Source organism: Prionailurus bengalensis, chromosome A1, assembly GCF_016509475.1.
Source record: "Prionailurus bengalensis isolate Pbe53 chromosome A1, Fcat_Pben_1.1_paternal_pri, whole genome shotgun sequence".
Taxonomy (NCBI): domain Eukaryota; kingdom Metazoa; phylum Chordata; class Mammalia; order Carnivora; family Felidae; genus Prionailurus; species Prionailurus bengalensis.
Genome location: NC_057343.1, coordinates 110,639,029 through 110,660,540, shown reverse-complemented (window position 1 = coordinate 110,660,540; position 21,512 = coordinate 110,639,029). Strand labels below are relative to the sequence as shown.

At 47.6% G+C, this 21,512-nt stretch overlaps 1 protein-coding gene and 1 long non-coding RNA gene across 2 annotated transcripts in view; one reads left to right on the top strand and one right to left on the bottom strand.

The window, feature by feature from the left end:
• Nucleotides 1-18,281, top strand: part of FSTL4 (follistatin like 4) — a 414,621-nt gene extending 396,340 nt beyond the window's left edge. Inside the window, exons 14-16 of the mRNA XM_043587798.1 lie at nucleotides 3,333-3,440; nucleotides 9,639-9,748; nucleotides 11,787-18,281. Coding sequence (XP_043443733.1) covers nucleotides 3,333-3,440; nucleotides 9,639-9,748; nucleotides 11,787-12,489 — 921 coding nt within the window. The 3' untranslated portion in view covers nucleotides 12,490-18,281. The remainder of the gene's footprint in view (nucleotides 1-3,332; nucleotides 3,441-9,638; nucleotides 9,749-11,786) is intronic.
• LOC122487381 lies at nucleotides 763-5,340 on the bottom strand. The gene is made up of 3 exons (XR_006298363.1): nucleotides 4,720-5,340; nucleotides 3,643-4,093; nucleotides 763-990 (listed from the first exon to the last, which is right to left on the bottom strand). It is a non-coding gene; the product is annotated as an uncharacterized LOC122487381 (long non-coding RNA).
• Nucleotides 18,282-21,512: the final 3,231 nt, after the last annotated feature.

Below are 21,512 nucleotides of genomic sequence, written 5' to 3'. Positions count from 1 at the left end.
CTGAAAGTCTATTTTTGCCTAATTCTAGTATAGACAGATCATATTTCCTTTGATTAGTGTTAACATGGTATAATTTTCCAAACTCCATGTATTTGGGTTTCGGCCTTTATGTAGTATAACAATCTTCATCTTTGACTTGGATCATTTGATCCATTTATATTTAATGCAATTATATAGTTAAATCTACCATTTTCTGGTTTTCTCATTTGACCTAACTGTTCTGCTTTTTTCTCCTTTTTACTTTCTTTTGGATTAGTCAAACATTTTCGTTCTGTTACTATTATTACCACCATAGAGATTATAACATGCATCCTTGCCTCAATATAGTCCTTCCCTATTACTTCACTTCCCTAATAATGATAGAACCATACAACACTAACCCCTTAAACTCCTCTCCTGCCTTTTGCATTATTGTGGGAATGAATTTTAACTCTGTATATAATTTAACCCCACAAGACATGAGTTGGTATTATTTTGTATAGTTGATAGTCATTTATATTCACCTCCATATTTACTTTCTCACTACTCCTTATTCATTCCTGAAGTACACAGTTCTGTCTGGGATCATTTTCATTGTAAATGAAGAAGTTTCTTTAATAGTTCTTTTAGTGCAGATCTGCTGGCAACACATCCTGAGTTTCTGTTTGTTTAAAAATAACTTTGCCTTTTATTTTTAAAAACTATTTTCACTGGATATAGAATTCTACCTTGGTAAATTATACTCAGCATTTTAAGATGCTGTTACCTTGTCTTCCACTGTTTTTGTTAATAGGTCACCTGTCAGTCTTATTGTCACCCTTCTGAAGGTCGTGTATCACTTGTTTTGACTGCTTTTCAGATTTTCTCTTTGGTCTTCAGCAGTTTCACTGTGATGTGCCCACGTACGGTATTCTTTGTATTTATTCTGATTTGGGAGTTCTAGTGGTTCTTGACTGTGTGGATTGATACCTTTCATCAGATTGGAATTCTTTCTTACCTCTTCTTTAGAAACTGTTAAAAAAAAAAAAGTTAGATCTTTCCACTGTATGCCACATGTCTGTTTCATTCACTCTTTTCCATTCTTGTTAGTCTCTTTGTGCTTCGAGTATGTTCTATCATTTGTCTTTCAATTCACTAGTCCTATCTTCTGCTATGTCTAATACGGATTTAACAGAACCTAATTATTGAAATCTTAATTCCAGGTATTGCATTTTTCACTTTTGTAATTTCTACTTAAGTATATAAAATTGTAATTATATTTCTATGGGTCACCTATGGGTCTTTCTATTGTCTTTCATATGTAGTTTTTAATCACATAGTCTGTGTAGTCATGTCTAGTAATTTTTTAAATGCCAGACACTCCATATAAAAAAAAAAGACTTGAGATGGTTGTCATCTTCCTCTGCTAGGCAGAGAGAGTAGAGAATGAATCATTTTAGTCTAATCAAGTGCTAAGTTGAATCAAGCCTGAACTGAATTTTTTAAGGCTTACTCTGCTTCTGATTTATTCCTAGACCTAGAAGTTAGCCCTTCAGGATTTTTAACTAAGAGCCTGGTATGTTCTTCAGTATCTTTTCCCTTCTATACCTTTGCTCCTCAGCATATTAAGACTTCAGAACACTGTTGTGAATTTAGGAGATTATTGGTTTAGCTCTTCAGTCCGCTTGCTACTCCACACCACCTCAGAATGAGAATGTGAAATGTGATTGGAGAAGTGTAAATAGAAAGGAGAGGCAGCTATAGTCCAAACACTAGGGAAGTTTTGCTGTGAAGAAGGCAGACAAATGGGGTAACTCGAATAGAATGCATAATCAAGAGAGTTTTTAAAAGAGTTGAAGAAACTAGAGACAATGTCAAGATGGTATTATTGGTGGTGGGTTAAGCAGCTCTGGGTACAGGAAGACAGTGCCAGATCCTGGAGCCTTTAGCAAATGAAGAGAAGCAACCAGGAAGCTAGCAGATTCTGGGAACAAAAAGGAGCAGGTGGAGATATGAACAAAGGACCTGCAGTACTTGAATGTAGGAAGAGGCTTCAGGGGCCAAAGGCTTTAAATTAGAGCCAAAAGAGTGAAAGGGGACGCCACAGATGATAACGAATGGAGAAGAAATTGAGGTCAGCATGGAGTGACAAAATTAAGAGTTCGGTTTTGTAGTTGTTAAGTTGATGTCATCAACAGAGGAATGAGTTCTGAAGTCATCAGAGTACAGCAGGTTATCTGAAGCCATAGAATCAGATGAACTCACCCAGAGAAAGGATGTAGACACAGAGAAGGTGGTCAAAGATGAAGACCTGAAACATGCCAACATTTTGAAATCAGAATGAGGAAGGGAAGCTAGGGAGATGGGAAGCTGAGAGAAGAGAAACTTCCTAGAAAGGAGTAGTTAACCTTGTGGAATCTTGCTGACATGTCAAAAAAGAGGAGGATCACAAAGTGATCTATCTGACACAAAGGTCTTCAAACAGGTCAGTGGAGTGATGAAGACAGAAACTTGATGGGAATATTAAAGAGAAATGGATCATGGACTCCACAGCCAGTACTTCAGAGAAGCTTTGACCAATGGGGGTAGAGGTGGGTTTCTCCCCCTGAAAGGGTGACATCTTTAATGAAAACAGGGAGTGGCCAGGATGGAGACCAATGACAAGAAGAGCAGGGGTCATAGTCTAGCGGTATGAGCATCCTGGAGGAGAGTTCTGGAACTTAGACAACTACATTATAAAAAGCAGAAAACAGTCTCCATTTTAGAGGGCCACGGGGGAAGCTCTGTTCTCCAAGGATAATAGAGTTTCAGTTACAGCAGTTTAAAAAAAAAATGTCTGCCTGAATCCTACAGTCTGGGTCCCAGAGCCTCCAGCTAAAGGATGTACAGATAGAGGCTGTGCAAAGAGACAAGACAGGTGATAATGGATGATCTCTAAGTCAGTCTCAGATGACACAGAAGGAAGGGCCAACCCAGAATCTCAGCCAAAGAACAGAACAGCCAAAGACACTGCGGGTTCTAGAGGCTCCAAAACGTTTCTAGGAGCCGTGGCCGGAGGGTCCTGCAGCTGATTCCTGAGTGGTAAACGTAAAGCCTCTGGGTTTAGACTTTTGCCAAGATGTCTTGGTCCCCTTTAAGTAAAACATGCACAAAGTTTATAAAAGGAATTAAATTACTGACAACGGTTTTATGCCTCTAAAGACAAACCCAGAAAGAGGCTTTGTGCCCTGGCTTCCCAAGCAGGCTCACTGCCAACGATGCTAGGTTAGCTATCCACTCACCTGGGCAGGAAGGCCATTTACACAAAGCCAAGAAATGACCACTGTGTCAGCTGATAAGAATGATGACCCACTTGTGCCTATTTTTTTTTCAAGTCCATAGGTGTGGACCCTCTGCCAGCTAAGCTGTCCTATGACAAGTCTCATGACCAAGTGTGGGTCCTGAGCTGGGGGGATGTGCACAAGTCCCAACCAAGCCTCCAGGTATGTTGAACATGTAGAGACTGACACCCCACAGGAACAGAGGATGCTATCCTGTCTAATAAATGTCTTTTGCTTCCCTAGAGCTGATCACATTTATCCAAAACCTATCCATCAAGGTTTGAGGAGAGAGTAGGAAGTAGGAAACAACCTTGGGCCAAAGCCCCTCACAGGCAATTCACAAGGTGTCTTCAGCCAGGCCTACCTTTAAAAGATAATACTGATGATGGATAAGATTCTGATGTCAGGACAACCAGAATGTGGCTTCCAGGCCCCACCTCTCCTGATCCAGGACTTTCTTCACCTTCGGCTGGGCAGGCTGGAAAACAGTGTCAAAGCACGTGCTAGATGTGAGCCTGTAAGGAAGGAAAAGTAGGAGCAGTAGTTATGTCCATAAGTGGAAGCACATTTACTAAGTGCTTACAGTATGCTAAGACACAGCAAAGTTCACTAATTTGCCCATGTTCCAACCCAGACAGTGTGGCTCTGCAGCCCAACACTCAGCCACTGCACTGTGCTTCCTCTTTGAAAGAGTTTGGTCACAGGACCTCTGTGGGATCCCCCTCTCCACCCGTCAGAGAAGGTCAACATCACCCCTGTGTTGAGCGTGCCTGGCTCTGCCTTTCTCATCCAGGGATGCATTACAGAATTAAACCCTAAAAAAAAAAAAAAAGTGAGTTGAATGCCTGCATTGTCCCAAAGATCTACATAGAACCATTCTAGATGCACAGAAGTTAATTCATTTCATACAGTGGATGCCTCAGCACATTAGGGTTTCATTCTCTCTCAGAACCCCAGCTGACAAGGGCTGCAGATGGAGTCAAGTTCACCCTGTTCTCAAGACTGGTAAGAGCAAAGGGACAGCTGGGTCTACAGAGGCTTCGTCCAGGGGAATACCTGCCTGCCTACCTCTGTACGGTTGGGCCAGGGGGAAGACACTACTTCATCTCCTATAAATTGAAGCTATTGTCATTTGATGGATGCCATCAACGTGGGCCCCAGTGAGATGACAAAAAAATCCATTACAGTGTCTAGAAGCCTGAATAAAAGTCATTCAGAGCAGAGCCTAAGCCCAGGGAAATTGTAATTTTTATTGGCCCTCCCTCTGGCAGCTCCAACAAAGCCTCTAAGGTAATTCAAGGGGGAGGGGTCACCAAAACTTCTTTTTTTGCTGAAACCAAAAATGACTGCCTAATTTAACAAGGTAGAGGAGTTGAAAAACACATGGCTTCACGGGTTATCTGTAAAAGAGAAAACATGAGAGTGGCAGTGGATTTCTCACCTGTAACAGGAGCTGGCAGACTATGGCATCTACATGGCTGAGATCCAAGAATCCTATTCCCAGCTAAGATATCCTTTACCTGGCAGGACAAAAGAAAGATACAGTATGTGCAAGAATTCAGAGAGTGCATCACTCACCTGCACCCTCTAAGCAACAGATTTGAGGAAAGGATCCCAGACAAACACCAGATGAAGAAAGATCAAGAGGAGACTGATGTAAAGAACGAACCCACGGAGGAACTAAGATGGACGAAAACAGGCTCTCTGCAAATGTGCAATAAGTTCTAAATAAGTATGTTTGAATTAGGATAGACAGGCTGGAAGAGAATCCTGATGCCAGGCTATAACCGAAGATAAATTAATTCAGTAAAAATAATTGCATGGAGTGGAGGAAAGTGGAGGGAGTAAAAATACTTAGAAATATCTTATTGGGGTAAGAGAAGGTGTGGAGAATGCTGTTTGGAAGTAGTAGTTGGGAAGTGAGCATCTCATTATTCCGAATGTGATCAACTGAATTCTCCTAAAAGCTGTGATGATCAGACTTTGTTAGGAACAAAGGAAACTCTAACTTGTTTATAAGAAACACACATGGGGGCGCCTGGGTGGCTCAGTCGGTTAGGCATCTGACTTCGGCTCAGGTCATGATCTTGCGGTCCGTGGGTTCGAGCCCCGCATCGGGCTCTGTGCTGACAGCTCAGAGCCTGGAGCCTGTTTCAGATTCTAGGTCTCCCTCTTTCTCTGACCCTCCCCTGTTCCTGCTCTCTCTCTGTCTCAAAAATAAATAAATTTTTAAAAAAATTAAAAAACACATGAAACAGAACAAAAGGTTGAATGAGGACAGGTGAACAAGAATATATTAATATTTCCACTAGTGCATATCAGGCAAGGTAGGGTTTAAGGTCACCAGCACTAAAAACAGCAAACAGAGAGATACTATGTATCTACTATGCCTCCAGTAGCCTATAGTTATCAAGCAACATTAACTAAATGGCCTCAAACAAGAGCAATTAAAAATACAAGGAGAACTTGGAGCACCTGGGTAGATTTGTCAGTTAAGAGTCTGATTCTTGATCTCAGCTCAGGTCTTAAGCTCAGGGTTGTGAGTTCAAGCCCCACATTGGGCTCTGCCCTGGACATGAAACCTACTTGAAAAAATAATACAAGGAGAACTTAATTTAACATGCACTTAAATTGTCCAAAGGATATGAATGAATGACATGGGAAAACTGATTAACAATGCAACTTGGTTTAATATACACCTTTCATCTGCAGAACAGTTTTTTCACATGTCCACATACGAATAGGTTTATCTGTAACCACAAAGGATATTAACCAATCTTGTAAAAGTAGATGTTATAGGCAACATTAGCTGATGAATTAGAAACAATTAAAATAGAACCTAATAAGAAGACACTCCTAGATAACTACTGGATCAAAAAGGAAGCTAAAAGGGAAATTAGAAACACTCTCAAAAGCAATAGTAAAGCGATCATTCTACATCAAGACCAACAGGAGACAGAGAAGGCTGTAGACATGGAGTGTCTGGGTCTTAAAAGCCTGAAGAAGTACTTGTGTTAAGAAATGAGAACAAGAACAGAGTAGTGACAAGGAGAAGAAGAATGAAATTAATATAAACAAAACCAAAGAACAAAGAGAAACAGAGAAATCCTTCACAAGCCTGGTAAAGGAACAAAAACGAATATATAAAATGAGGCATGAGAAAAGGAGTATTACTGCAGATACAGGAGGATAAAAATAACTGGAAATTAATACATGGAAACTCCGGGGCAGCAAATTTTAAAACCTAAAATAAGTGGGTGATAGCTTACAAAATGTAGCCACCTGGCCAGCTCCATCAGTAGAGCGTGCAACTCTTGATTTTGGAGTCATGAGTGTAAGCCCCACGCTAGGAGTAAACACTGACCTAACAGAAGCCCATAATAGAATAATAATTACAGGGTTTTTTTTTAAGATTGAAGAGCTACCACAGAAAAACAGTTGAATTTTATCAAACCTTCAAAATATATTTTTAATATTATTTAACTATCTCGGACCACAGGGAGGATAATGTGCAGCTTCTTTGTTTTAAATAGCCAGCATAATTTTAATTATGAAAATTGACTAAAAATTGTGTAAAAAAAACAAAGCTGTAGGCTAATGTCACTTAGGAATACAGAAGCAAAATTCTAAACATGGTATTAAAAACAGAGTCCAGCAGTGCATCTAAATGCAGGGAACAAAGTCCCAGAATACGATGATGGTTCACTCTCAGGAAATCAGTCAACATTCTCTTAACACAAAGGGGGGAAAAAACTATTTTCACTAAATTCTGAAAAGGCACTGAATTAAATACAGCAGACATTCTCAATGAAATACTTAAAAACATGAACAAAAAGGCAATTTCTTAAATATAATGAACCCTATTTCCCAAAAACCAAGAGCAAAGTTTGCCTAAATGGCCAAACACAACTATTACAATCAGGAATTAGGTCACTATGGGCTAGGGTTAAAGAAACCACTACTTGCAAAAACTCCCGGAAATGTCAACTGGCCCAGCCCTTGGGGTGCACAATTACAAAAGGAGAACCAAAAGCCTCAAAACAATGCTTTTTTGAATCCAGCAACTTGACTTCCAAAGGCTATGATCATGGGTATGGACAAAAACTTTGTTTCTCAATATCCAACACTAAGTAACTGGTTAAACAGAACTTTGTTTGGACTACATGAAGGTGTTTCTATAAATGAAGCCCTTCCCTCAGCAGCCAGTGTTGGCTGGCACCTTCTTGAATCCTCCGTATCACTCCTTGGCCCACCAGTCCCAGACCCCCAGACCCCCCAGCTGAGCCTCCCTTCTCAGCTGGTTTTGTCTACCCTCTTAGAGAGATGCTCAGCCTTCAGGACTCCGCGTGAACTATCAAGTGACATTTCCTGATATCTAGCCACATATGTACGTCTCCATATGTGGGCTCCTGAAGCAAGCCCACAGAGCCAGCAAAATTAAGGAGTTGGACGATTATCTTTTGGACACTAACATGCGGGGGAACGTGCCAGGATGCAAGGCCAAGTCAGACAAATGAGGCAGTCACACCCACATCAGTTCAATGGCCCGTGGTACTGCGTTTTGATGAAGTAACCTCTGAATATAGGGTGTCAGAGTGGTGAAGCGTGAATGACACTGACCGCTGACAGCCTGTAATTTTCCATCTCTATTAGAAGCTAAAATGACAGGCCTGCGATCAAGCAGTGATTGTATGGCTTCTTGGAATTCTCTGGCATTTTCCCCTAGACACTCCCATGATCCAGTTTCCTAATGCTGACATTTTCATACCCAGTACCAAGAGTGTTTTCCCATGGACTTGCCATGGAAGTATCATCTGGCCATTTTAAAAAATCACAGAAAAATAACCTAATGCAGTGTGACAACTTTAGAGCTGCCCCAAGGCTGAAAATCACAGCCCTCCTCATTCCTGTCCGGCATCCTCTCTGCTTACCCCCTCCCACCTCCACCCCCCAGGAAGCATGATCCAGAAAAGACTCAAACTTCAACCCTGCCTGAGGAGGCAGGCCAGGTGTTGTTTGTTTCCCCATAAAAGCAAGAGCCAGAAGGCAGTCCTATTCTTAAAAGATAAAAGCATCCAGAACTCCAAGCCACGTGAGTTACCGAAGCCACAACAGAGACTGTCCTCAGCCTCAGGCTGCAGAAGTCTGGACCATGTAAGCACAGCCATACTATCAAGATCAGGGAAAGTGTCTCAGCTCTGTGTTCACAGTCTAGCCCCCCCCCCCCCACTCCCCTGCTCAGAGGGTCTGGGCTTGACCTTGTGGGCCTTCAGCCTCATCTGGCTGTGGGCCACCCACGTTTCAGGGCAATGGCCTAGAAATTGGAGGCTGACAAGCACATGAAGAAGGAAAGGGGACACAGGCTGTTGGGCATGGTGTCTCTGGCCTGGCCATGCCCAAGGCTGTGTTAGCTGATAGACACGTGCTCAGCCTGACCACAGCAGGCTTTCCGGCGGACCTCCACACTGCTCTCTTCCCACCTAATCTCCAGCATCACTCGGCTCTGTTCTGCACTGCCACTGTGCCCTTCCCTGACACAGGCCCAGCAGGAACTGTCCACAGCAGAGAATGGCTGCGGCTGCCTCCTGCCAACCCCACAGAGAAAGTGGCACAAAAGAAGAAAGGGAAACAGAGGCAGCTATGCTCTGTCACTACCAATGTGTACAAAACACGGGGCCTGATTCTTGATTTCTCACAGCAGGTCCATTGTGCAACTACACCCGATACCCAGCATTCTAACTGCAAGGCATCTAAATGGCTTGAGCAGCATCTTTGAATGGCATTTATGCAGGATTCCTGCTTTCTCCAATAAACCATGGAGTCACAATTCCCATAGAACACCTCTGTGAGCAGTCTATGATAGAGATGCCCAACAAATGGGCCCAGGCACCTGGCATCAAAGGAAAATAAGGAAGCAGTAAATACGTGCACCATTTAACATTTTCATGACTGAAAAGCTCACTTCCTGTCTTCCCAGGGTGCCCTGGGTGCTGAGAAGGTGGGATTCTCAGTTGTAGGGGAGGTGGTCTCTGAGCAGAGTGATCTTTCTCTTCTGGGGACCTCTCTCAGAAGCTCCAACGTGGTCCCCACTGTGCCATCAGGGGCTGGTGATGTGCGGGCCCAGTTTTGGGTCAGACCTGCCTGCACAGGAGGGAGTGATTCAAGCATTCATATGTGTACTGCCCCTCTCCCCCAAAGGGGGAGTCCCTGCTCTGCTCCTGCCCCCCTCTCTCACACTGGGGGCATCTCTCTCTGAAGTAGCCTGTCTGATGAGGGGCCTTATCAGCATGTGCGGGTGGTTCCAGGTTTCCCACCCCTACCTGGGTGGGCCCTCACAAGGACCCTCCCTCTGTGTTATAGGTGATCACAGAAGCCAGCACCGGCCAGGGCCAGCACCTTATCCGCACACCGTTTGCAGGAGTGGATGATTTCTTCATTCCTCCAACAAACCTCATCATCAACCATATCAGGTGAGACAGGCCCACGATGCCCTAAGGAACCCCCATAATCCAACTCAGCCCGGCATGTGGTGCATTTGCCCACTGTGAGACCTGCTCCTTCTGTGTCTCTGTCACTCATCCTGAGCTGGCCTTGGGCTCCATCATGAGGGGACAGAAACGGACCCATCACTAGTCCTTAAGTGTCTTAGTTAAGGAAGGCACCCAGCTCCTATGGCCCTCAGAGGCCCACTGAGGACAGAAAGTCTCATCCTCAAGGTGAGGACTATAGAGAAAAGGAAACAATAGTGGTTAATGGGTCACCCTCTCCTTGTTAGACACAAAGAAACTAGTAGAAGTGGTCTTGACCCCTTTTTACACATGTGGAAACCAAGGATTAGAGAAGTTAAAACACGGGCCAAGTTTACACATCCAGGAAGAGTCAGTTGAAATACGAGGCCAAGTCTCTTTTTAGTTCCTTATTCTCTGCTGCCCACTGCCCATGGGTTTTCCAGAAGCCCCCAGAGCAGCCATGGAGAGGGCCAGCCAGGGAACAAGGCCTCTGCTTGTCTGGTTTTCACCATCCAGAACAGCCTAAAAATGGTGGCCTTTGGTCTCAACTGCAAACCTCAGCTCAACCTGGCTGTTCCCCTTGCCTGTTCATTTCAGACAACCCCTAACACCTACTGTAAAGTCACCACTGCAGAAGACTCAGCCTGCCCCTTTATAAAGTCACGGAGACCAGAAGGTCATGCCTTTCTTTTGTCTGACATCAAGTCCCTTTCTCCAGGAAGAAAGGACTCATTGTTACATATTGAAGCTGGACTTGTAAAACTAGGCCCACCCACTGATTCAAGCCCAAGAAAGAAAACAGCTCCTTTATGAACCCTACCTTGTAGACAGCACCTGGGAGGAGCCTCTAAGATTCTGGGGGTTGCTCAAGGGTGAAAAACCCCCAAAGAAGCTGAATTCAGGCGGGAGTCTAGCACATTTAGAGGCTCTGAGGCACCTGGGTGTGGCGTTTTACATTCAAGTTCTTTACCAGAGTTTCATACTCTTTCCATGCTTGATCTCTTTAAGAATGCTTTAAAGATGCTTTTAAGTGGGCATTTCCCCCACTCAGAGACTCAGGTATTCAAAAGAGAAGTGTGGAGGAGATGTTTCTCTTCTTCCCATAGGCATCCACGGCACCAAAAGGCCTCTCTCAGTCAGCGAATGAGGCAGAGGCTCTCACGTCAAAGCCAAGTCCTGCCTGGGGTCAGGCCTTCTGGCAGCTTGCCACCCACCCCCAGAGGGGAATTTCACCAAGCCCAGATGTGAGCGGCTACTGCCTGCTGGGCCCTTCCCCTCAAGCTCCGTCTTTGATCCAGTCCTCCCAAAAGCCCTCAGAAGGAACCGCCCTCTTCAGCATGGCAGAGGCTCTAAGAGGCCGTCCACACACCAGGCTCTGCAGTGGGCAGGGCAGTAGGGCCACGGCAAGGCCATCTGGCTGCAAAGGTAAAAGCTGTCCTCAGCCCCCTTGCCCAAGCTTCCTCCCCCAGGGGATCAGGGATCATAACTGACACAGGAGAGGCTGCCCCTCCACCTTCCTCTCCCCCGGGAGAGGGAGCGCTGGAGGAAGCGAGTTGGCTTGCAGTGCCTGCTCAGAATCTGATTAGTCCAGAGGACAGTAGCAGCAAGCCCACCTCTGCCGTCCTCCTCCTGGCAGGTGATCAGGGCTCTTTTCCCTCCAGGCACAGGCCCCCACTTCCCAGCTGGCAGCAGGCCTCAGGGGAGCTGATGTGAAGGCATCCCAAAGGGAGAAGCTATTGACAGCACTTTTATGCTCCTCCTTTACCATTTCTAGAGATGAGTGCGTGTTATGAGAGCAGAAATCGAGGAGCATTTGTAATGCGGCTGCCTTCATTTTCACCTCGTAGATGAATGACTGAAGAAGCCAGGCCCTGCAGGATGGTACATCTAATTAAGAAGCTGTTAGCGCACTGAAGGATTAGGATAAAGGGAAGAGAATGGATGCAATCCTTTAGAGGAATGACAGAGCCCCTCCTGACCTCAGTTCTTCCCTTCGCAGGTTCGGCTTCATCTTCAACAAGTCTGAGCCCGCAGTTCACAAAGTTGACCTGGAAACACTGGTGCTGCTCAAGACCATCAGCCTGCAGAGCCACGGCTGCGTGCCACAGGCCATGGCCCACACCCACCTGGGCGGCTACTTCTTCATCCAGTGCCAACAGGATGGCCCCGCTTCTGCCGCCCCCCAGTTGCTGCTCGACAGCGTCACGGACTCCGTGCTCGGCCCCAATGGGGACGTGACTGGCACCCCACACGTGTCCCCCGACGGGCGCTTTGTGGTCAGCACTGCTGCCACCAGCCCCCAGCTGCACGTGCAGGAGATCACGCTGCAGGGAGAGATCCAGACTCTCTGTAGCCTGAAAATAAGCCAGGGCATCTCCGACGTGGCCTTCCAGCACTCCTTCACCCACGGCGATCAGTACTACATCTACGCACCCCTGGAGACAGAGCCAGACCTGCTGTTCCTGGAGCTGTCCACGGGGAAGACGGGCATGCTCAAGAACTTGAAGGAGCCGCCCACGGTGCCTGCATGGCCTTGGGGAGGGCCCCGCAGGATCGTGAGGGACAGCGGGCTCTTCGGACAGTACCTGCTCATCCCCGCCCAAGAGTCGCTGTTTCTCATCAACGGGAGACAAAACGCGCTGCGGTGTGAGGTGTCGGGCGTAAAGCGGGGGACCACAGTGGTGTGGGTGGGCGAGGTATGAAGGAGCCCGGGGCAGAGCCCTGGGCCACCGAGCACGGCCGAGTCCTCACACCGCAGCCCCAGGCAGGCGCCCTGTACATTTTCACGGACAAAACCTGTATCCGCTTTGTGGTTCAACACTGGCCTCCTTGCAAGTTTCCTAGTATAAGGTATGCGCTGCTAACCAGATTGGGGTTTTTCGTTGGGAAGTATGATTTATGCCTTGAGCTACAGTGAGAACACACACTGCTGTGTAAAGGAATCATTTCTGTGCCCAGCTACACGCCATGTTTCCTGGGGAACGCTGCGGAACCAAGAGCTCCTGCTTTGCAGGCTGACACTTGTGTCGGTTGCCTTCATGTACTCATTGTCCGTCACAGCCGGGTCCAGCCGACCTCCCCCCGATGGAGTGGCCCCGAAGCCAGGCCTGGAAACTCAGTACGAGCCCTGGCTTTTGCTCCAGGCATGAGAGCCACGTCTGCCCTCATTCCGGACCTTCTTTTCTCCTGCGCAGCCGCTTCATGCTTTTTTTCCATGTGACTTGGTGTAAGCCTGAGGGAGATCCAGCCAGACTTCTTGCGTCTTGGGGGATTGGGAAATCACTTACTTTATTTTGGAAATTTTGATTAAAAGATAATTTTTTATAATCTCAAATGCTAGTAAGCAGAAAGATGCTCTCCGAGGTCCGCTCTGTTCGTCCCTGCCTTAGGCCAAGTCTCTGAGAGTCACCACCCCACACCCAGAAAGATCAGCGATCATCCAGGAGTAACCGTCCTCTATACCACAGACACCCCGAGTACAGATCTAGCCACCACAGTGGCAAAGACTTTGTTCTGGGCCGGGATGCAAAGAGACCAGGACAAACCCTGTGTGCCTGCTTTTTACCACTGAACGGGGATGTTTTATGAGCCGGGCCCAGTTCCCCAGATTCAGGGCAGACTGGGCTTGCCACGGTGGCAGCCTACAGAAGAGTGACCTCCTGGTGCAACACAAAGACACGTGTGGGGTCCAAGTGGCTTCTGTAGGCGATCCCTTTCAAAAATCAATTTCTTTTCTGCCCGTGGCCCTTGCACTCAGCTCTAGCACACCCGTCATTGCATCATCACTGCACAGCACATTTCAGTCTTTTCTTACACGTGGACCCTTCTGTCCCCAATAATATACACTGCAAAACCCACAATCAGAAGGTGGAGGGAAGGGGGGGGCCAGTGGCGGGAGGGTGTGGGCTGCCAATGCTTCATGATTCCCAAATATCTCAGACAATGCTGGGCTGTCAGGGGGGCATTGAGGAAGTACAATCCAGCTGGCCCCGGGAAGACAGCTCATGTTGGAGAATGTCAGTTTTGGGGCTCCCAGCACACCCCTTTCCTTCTCCCTCGCCTCATTCACCAAAACACACTTGTATGCTTTCTGGCCTGAATGATCGGTTTTCAAGTCACGTGAAGTTGGAAGAGATGGTCTCATCATGGACACCTCACCTAGGGCAGACCGCTTCACCCACCAACATGGCCATGCTTTTCCCGCTCTGGTCACTGGCCGCTTTCAGGGAAAGGAAGACACAGACCCTGCCTTGCTGTAAATACAGCTCCCTTGCACACTCACCTGAATGCCCAACCTACCTGACCCCAACTTGATTTCCTGAAATCAGCCAGTCCTGTTGTCTCACGTATCTTGGTCCATCCAACGCCTGTCCCCTCCGACTCCCAAGAGTGTGCCTAGATATGTACATGCATACTTTAGATTTCGTTACATGTACTTGAGCTGTAGCTACAGGTTGAAAGGATGGACTTCAAAAGCCACATACTCAGTTTCCCAAGAGCTGGGATGGATGGGTGACACCTCTCACCCTTTCTTCTTCCTGCCCCAATCTCTTGACACATTCACTTCCAGACTTCCACATTTATCACTGCAGTTCTCCACTTTCACCAACTTCTCCCTTTGGAAAAATCTTCCAGATGATGGCAACGCCTGGCAGACAAAGTCTGAGCCTACCTGAGGAAGAGCCTACCACCTACCAGGTCAGGACATCAGCCCCTCAGTGTCATGGGTTCCTAAGTCAAAGACCAGTCCAATCCCAGCAGGCCTTGTGATCTGGGAGACTGCAGCATCCGTTCCTTTGCCTCATTCCTTCTGTTTCTAAGTGTGTCTGAAAAGCATTTCTGCCTCTGGCTAACTCACTGTGCAATTAACTGGAGATGCCAGCTTAGGGCTCGGGGCCAGCGTTCCACACACTGTTGAATCAGAGCAGGGATTTGTAGGCCTGAAAACAGTGCAATCTGCACATTCACAAAGGCAAGAGAGTAAATGCTTTTTCATCACAGCAACTAGCCGAACTGCTGGGTGGGAGGCAGAGGAAAGGCTGGCCAGGCTGCCCCCCACCCCCCTTCCAGCCCCAGAAGCTCAGAGGAACACAGTCCCAAAGTCACTGGTGTAAGAAGTTACCACAGCAGGTGAGCCTTGCTGCCGACCCAGCTGCAGCCCTCTAACAAACACACAAGATCACCTAACAACCAACCAATACTTCACATTAAAGAAGCACTTCATCTTAACAATGACATATTCACAATGAACTATTTCAAAATTTACTGAATTTTGAAATAAAATTTAATTTCACAAAAATTCAACATAGTTTTCTCATAACAACTCACAAATAACCTACACCTTTGCTGATATTAAGGATTTGAAAGGGAGAGGCTGGTGTTCCTTCCGCCCCAGTGAGCAAAACCGTGCATGGAGGCAGTGGGTCTGAAAGCCTACCCAGCCTTCTGCCGAGGGATAGTAGTAAGAGGGAAGTGTCTGCTTGCAGGTGGCCACACGGACCATCTGCACAGGAGGCCTGGGTGTGGAGCACGTGCTGTGTGGCAAATGCCACCATCCCCGCCCCGGCAATCCTGCCCAACAAACTCTGCCTGGGGCTGGCCCAGGCTTCTTCCCTAGGTCTCCCAGTCAATTCAAGCGTCTCACTATACCTTCCCCAAGCCCCTGGAAGTAGCTGGAAGGACCCTGTGAAGTGTGGGTGGGGCCAACCACTAATCCCCAACCACAAGATGCAGGAACTTGAATCTAGACGCATCATGAACAGAGACAGAAGCTCAGCCCCAGCATGCCCCCTCCCACCTCACCCCTGCCACCTGCTGTCTTTCCCACTGCTCTGTGCAGAAAAGGGCTCCCAGCTCCAGGGAGGGCTCCCGAGGACAGCTCTTAACCCTGAAAAAAGCAGAGAACTGCCTGTTGCCCTAGGGAACCTAATTGCTGAGGCTCTATTTAGGAGAGCAGCCTGAAGTTGGCTTTGTGTGGCCACATCTTCTTTTCTGTTGACCAATAACCTGTGAACTAAAGGAAAATCCAGAACAGAGATGTGCAACAGATCCATTCTGGCTATATTTTTCTACCAGGGGCTTGCAACATCATCAATTCATTTCTCACTGTGTGTTTCATTCAGACACCGTGGATGCTGAACCACCCTCATCACCAAATCCCACAGCCCTGTCCTGGGCCCTCCTCTCCAGAACCAAGCCCCTTGGATTGCTGAGGCCACTTGCCCTCCCTCCCGTGCACTACTGGTCTACCTCACCTTCTCCTCCCTGTACCCAGCTCCTCTGACAGCTGCCCCCACCCGGGAAGCTGGACGGTGACGTGGGCCAACAACAATGACATGAAATCCTTTGCTGTCCTTGCCCACCCAGAACCCCAGGTTCTGTTCCACGTGCAGTCAGAACCCACTGGGACACAGCCCTTGGCCGCCCAGAATCACAACCTCCACACCCTAGCTCGCAGACCTTCCAAACGAGGTAACCAAGACCAGAGCAAGCTCACAGGTGTCAGAGAAGTCAACTGTTGTCAAACAGAAACTGTCAGACAGGAATAGAGACCACGATGTCTCGGCCAAGCTTCGTCCCTTAGAGGGCCCAAGCCACACCTCCCTCCTTCCCACTTTACTCTCAGCCTTTCTGGCTCCCCTCCTATGCTTCAGGTCTCCTGCACGTGTGCTGTGCCACAGCTCCTACAGTTCAAGGGACAACTGACCTTACTGTCACACCAGCTCCCCACAACGGCCTTTGCCCATGCTGCTAGCTAGCTTTGGAAGTCCAAGTAAGAAGGCACTCCCAGGGCCACATACTACTATTTGCTCCCACAGGAGTACAGAGGCAGAGGAGTTTTGTTTGACAAAGTCACTAGCCGCCATGGCTTCTGTCCAAAATCATAGAGATTACAGAATAGAGAGCGGCTTAAAAGATTCAAAGGAGAAAATACATGGTGCCTAATCTCGAGGTCTGACTACAGGGCCCCAAATCCCTCATGCAGCACAGGCCACTTCCTGCTTCTCTCTTCACCAGATTACCTGCCAAGTTACTTGAGAATCTGAGCATCTTATGCAGGCCTGCAGGCTTTAGGCACAGCCACACAGCCAGCAGCAGGAGCCCAGCAAGCATGGTCTCACACATTCTCTGGAGCTGTAGGCAGCAGTGGGGATTAAACCAAACACAGTGTGTGAAATTATGGAAAGTATGGGAAGAGCAGGAACTGGCCTCCAAAACTGAGAGTGAGGCTTCCTGAGCCGGCACCAAAGTGTTGAACCTGTACTTTTTGTTGTTCTTGGACAAACCCACAATTCACACACACACACACACACACACACACACGCACGCACACACACGCACACCCTTCCCAAGCTTATCTTGACCAATATGGGACCATCTGTTTCCTCTGTGACCCTAGAGAAGGTGGACCATGCCCCAGAGGGCTCTAGAAGGCTTAGCCTGCTCTGCACAAAGCACAAACTGTTGATTCGCCCCCACCCCAAGCATGGTGGCCTCTCCACATGTCACCAGGGCAGGATCAGAGAATGCTGCCCTTTGGGGACACACTCTTCAAGATCGGAGCTTCCTAGCGAGTTTCCATAGTTACCACATTCGCCTGCCAAGATCAGAGCTTCACGGCGGTCGGTGGTGGTACAGTAGTGAACACAGCTGCCTGCCAAGATCAGAGCTTCATTTGTAAAGAAGCGCAACTAGTCTCTGCTGATCATGGGGCCCAAGTGCTTTCTCTTTTAGAGAAAATTCCCTAAATCCAAACCCTTGTCCTCTGCCCAGCGTGACATCTGCCATCTGTTTAAGAGTCAGCTAAGATACTTCAGCTGCTTCAGAGAGGTGCAGGACGACAGGTCCATAAGCCACCACCCCAGATCCCACAGCAGCCCCTGTGGCTGGGCAGCCCCCATTTCTGGCCTGGCCCCGTCACCCCCTCACGGTTCCCCTTCCTGCTCACACTTTCTGAAGGCCCTGTGAGATGGCCTCAAAACAGAAGTGGCCATGGAGTGTTGCTGCAGTGGTCACACACACAGTGTTTCATGCTATAGTGTAGCTGAATGGCCCTCAAGATACGAAGTCACATGAACACCCTTTGTCCCATTAAGATTCTCCTCCTCCCCCGCCTCAGAAAACTTTCAGAGCTCTTATGTCAAGGCAGATATATTATTTTGAGCAGTTGTGTAGACACCAAAATCTATTTTCTGTAATCACCAGTATTTCTCAAAAGGCCTCCTGTACTTACGATACATGTGAATTTTTCCTTGTTTATACGATATATATAAATTATTTTTAATACATCAACTTTAGAACTTTGTACCAACACAGTAACCGTACCTGGCATTTGAAATAAGTTTGTGTTTACTTTAACGTATTGCACAGTATTGAACACACCGTGTAACTGCAGTACCACTTGATATAAAGACGATTCACAAATTATCATCAAGTATTGTCAATGTAAATGCTCCTTTTCGGAGGATTTTACAATAAAACTTGAGAAAAGTTACCGTCTGTTGCTGCCAGTCTCTGTGCAGTTGGTGAAGCGAGAAGGGGCTAAGGCAGGACCACGCACATGGTTCTCCCCATTCCCCATAACCACAGCAGGTTCTGGAAGGGCCAAGGGAAACGGCCTCTCCTCTAGCCTGCTCCCAAGTGCTGCTGAGCAAAGGCAGGCCCTTGAACATGGTAGTCCCTTCCCCCATGTTCAAATTTCAGGTCTCCAAATGTACAACCAACATCTGGATCAAAACTTCTCTTCACCTGCCCTGGGAGACTTGCACAACTTGCCACAGTCTCCACCTCTAACTCACACACTTGACTCCAGTAACTCTTGGTTCTCATTGAGGTAGACTTTGCAGCTAGGAGGTAGAACATATAAAGTGCTCAGTAATCACCAAGTTACCAGGGCAGAGCACCTGCCATGGGCTAACACTGTGCTAGGTATGGGGGAAAGAGGGCTTGACAAAGAAGACATGATTCTTGCCCTTGGTGAGTTCCGTGTCCACTGCCCCATGACTATTAGTACAGATTCTCCAGAGAAATAGAACCAATAAGGGGTGTGTGTGTGTGTGTGCACATGCACACGCATGCATGTAGGTGGGGGAAAGAAGGAGAGAGACCTTTATCTATCTATCTATCTATCTATCTATCTATCTATCTATCTGCAGGGTAGGCTGTCAGCTGGAGACCCAGGGAAGGCTTGTAGTTTGAGTCCAAAGGCCATTTGTTGGCTGAATTCTTCTGGGGAGGTCAGTCTCCTACCTTAAGGCCTTTCACTGATTACATGAGGCCCACCCACACAACAGAGGATACCTGCTTTATTCAAAGTATACTGCTTTAAATGATAACCTAGTGACAAAAAATACTTTCACAGAAGGACCTAGAAGAGTGTCTGACCAAGTATCTATCTGGGCACCATGATCCAGCCAAGTTGACACATAAAGTTAATCATCACAATGACATAAACAAGACGATGTGATGATGCTCATCTTCTCTCTTGGAAGAATAACTTGCTATGTGCCAGACACTGCAATAAACAATAATAAGAACCAGTTTTTGTTTTGTTTATAAATTTAAAAATTTTTTTTTTATTTTTGAAAGAGAGAGGTGAGTGAGTGAGTGAGTACAGGAGGGGAAGGAAGAGCAGGAGACACAGAACCCAGAACAGACTCCAGGCTCCGAGCTGTCAGACAGAGCCCAATGTGGGGCTCCAACTCATGAACCGTGAGATCATGACCTGAGCCGAATTTGGATGCTCAACCAACTGAGTCACCCAGGTGCCCGAGAACCACTTATAAAAGTTACCATTATCCACACAAGGCAAGGGTTGGTGTTATCCCCAACTCATAGAAGAGGAAATGAAAGCTCAGAGCAAAAGAGCCAGATTCAAATTCAAGTCTATAAAGCCAAAATACACTCTCTCAACCACTAAACCACTGAACCCGAGGATACCTGTGGTACCCATCTCCACAAAAGTCAGAGCCACAGGTGCTCCAGGCCCATGACCTCGCAAACCCCCTGATGGCACAGCCCACATATGGTAGGGGGTTTGCTCTGCTTTAACCTCCACCATAGGAAAGCCAGCTGCCCAGAAGAGCCCTCAATATTTGGGGTCTGCCCTGTCCCCTCAGGAAAGAGAAAATGCACTGGAACCCAAAAACTCTGGGTAGAGAGCAGATTGCAATTGTCAGCTTGCTTGCTGCCTGCAGTGGCTGGGCTCGTCCCCACACACACTGTGGTCATCTCTTTTGTCCTCACAAGCCCCAAGATAGCAGGAGCTGGGATTGGAGGAGAGGGGGGTAGCAAAGATGTAGCCGGCAACAAGACCTACCCCAGACAGGTGGTGGCAGAAGTTTTCATCTCTACTGTGTCCTGCCCGTTCCCTCCTCAGCAGCCTGAAGAGAGGCTACTTCAAGAGACACACGACGTGTGGGGCCAGCCCCATGCAGCCAGCTTTGGGAGGCACAGGAGGGGGACAGGGTCCTTAGCTCTGCCCACAACTAGCACACCTTCCCAAGCTTCACCACGTATCCACTCTCCTGTTCAACCACCATTTTCCCAAAACTGTCTCTGAACCCAGGGCCGACCGACATGGAGCCCACAGTAAGGACGATCAAATGGATCCAGTAATAAACACTGGCACTCGGGATCCTTGAGGGGACATGCAGGGGGCCTTGATTCAGAGAGGCTTTCTGGAGGCACTGCATTGGAAGCCACAGGTTCAAGTGGGGGGTCTGAGTGAGGACCAGTGGAGTGAGAGCCTGCCCGCTGACCCAGGAGAGAGCAGCACAGTGGCAGCATGGGCAGGACAGCCACATGAAGGGAGGCCACTGAACGCAGAAGGCGGAGGTGAAGGAGAGGCCTGGGAGGGCACTGTGTTGTTACGGAGATAGAGAGCACCCTTTAGAGAGCATCCTTGGGGCTCCGGAAATCATCTTTCCAGCCGGGCTCCTGGGTGCTCAATGTCGAGGCTAAAGAGGAAGAAGGAAAGAGAGATGCTACCAGTAACTGTGATGGGGCGTCCAGGACCAGAGGCCTGAAGCTGGGATCACCGTGCTCCAGGGAAGGCTGTCCACAGGGAGTCACAAAGGACTGTCAGCGCAGAGAGAGACAAAGCAGACGCCCCTAGAGGAGGCAAAGGCTGATAACATCGCTGTCATACGGATCCTTTCCTATGAGCACAGAGCCCTGAGATTCTGAGGACCAGAGATAAGCTTCTATAATGGGCTACAGAGACAAGTAAAAGAGGGGTGTCCAAAAAAGTTGGGTCTGCCTAAAGCGGGGTGGTGACATACCCAGTCAAGGATGGAGAATGAGTTACTGAGAGGAAGGGCAATATCCATACATGAGAGAGGGATCTGAGAAAAAGGGCATTCCCAGACCCCAGGGGGCTGATAAGGAACACTCAGAAGACTTGGGTCCAAATACCCCAATATGCAGGGGCCGGTGGGCCAGGAAAGAAAAAAGGAGGCTAGCTAACAGAAGATCCCAGAGCCACAATTCTAAGAGCCTGGCCTGGCTATGCCTGAATCTAAAATCATTACAAAGTTGTAAAAACTAATGTTTTTTATGCAATCAATAGTACACTGCATTATATTTGAGTCTAGACAGATAACATCTTTATGTGCACAAAGTTATCTTATCTGCCCCAAGAAAACATGTTTGTATCCTCAGTTCCCACTTCTCCAAGGCCGCTGGCCACTTAAGCCCATCTTCTCCAGCCAGAGCTTCCTGCCCA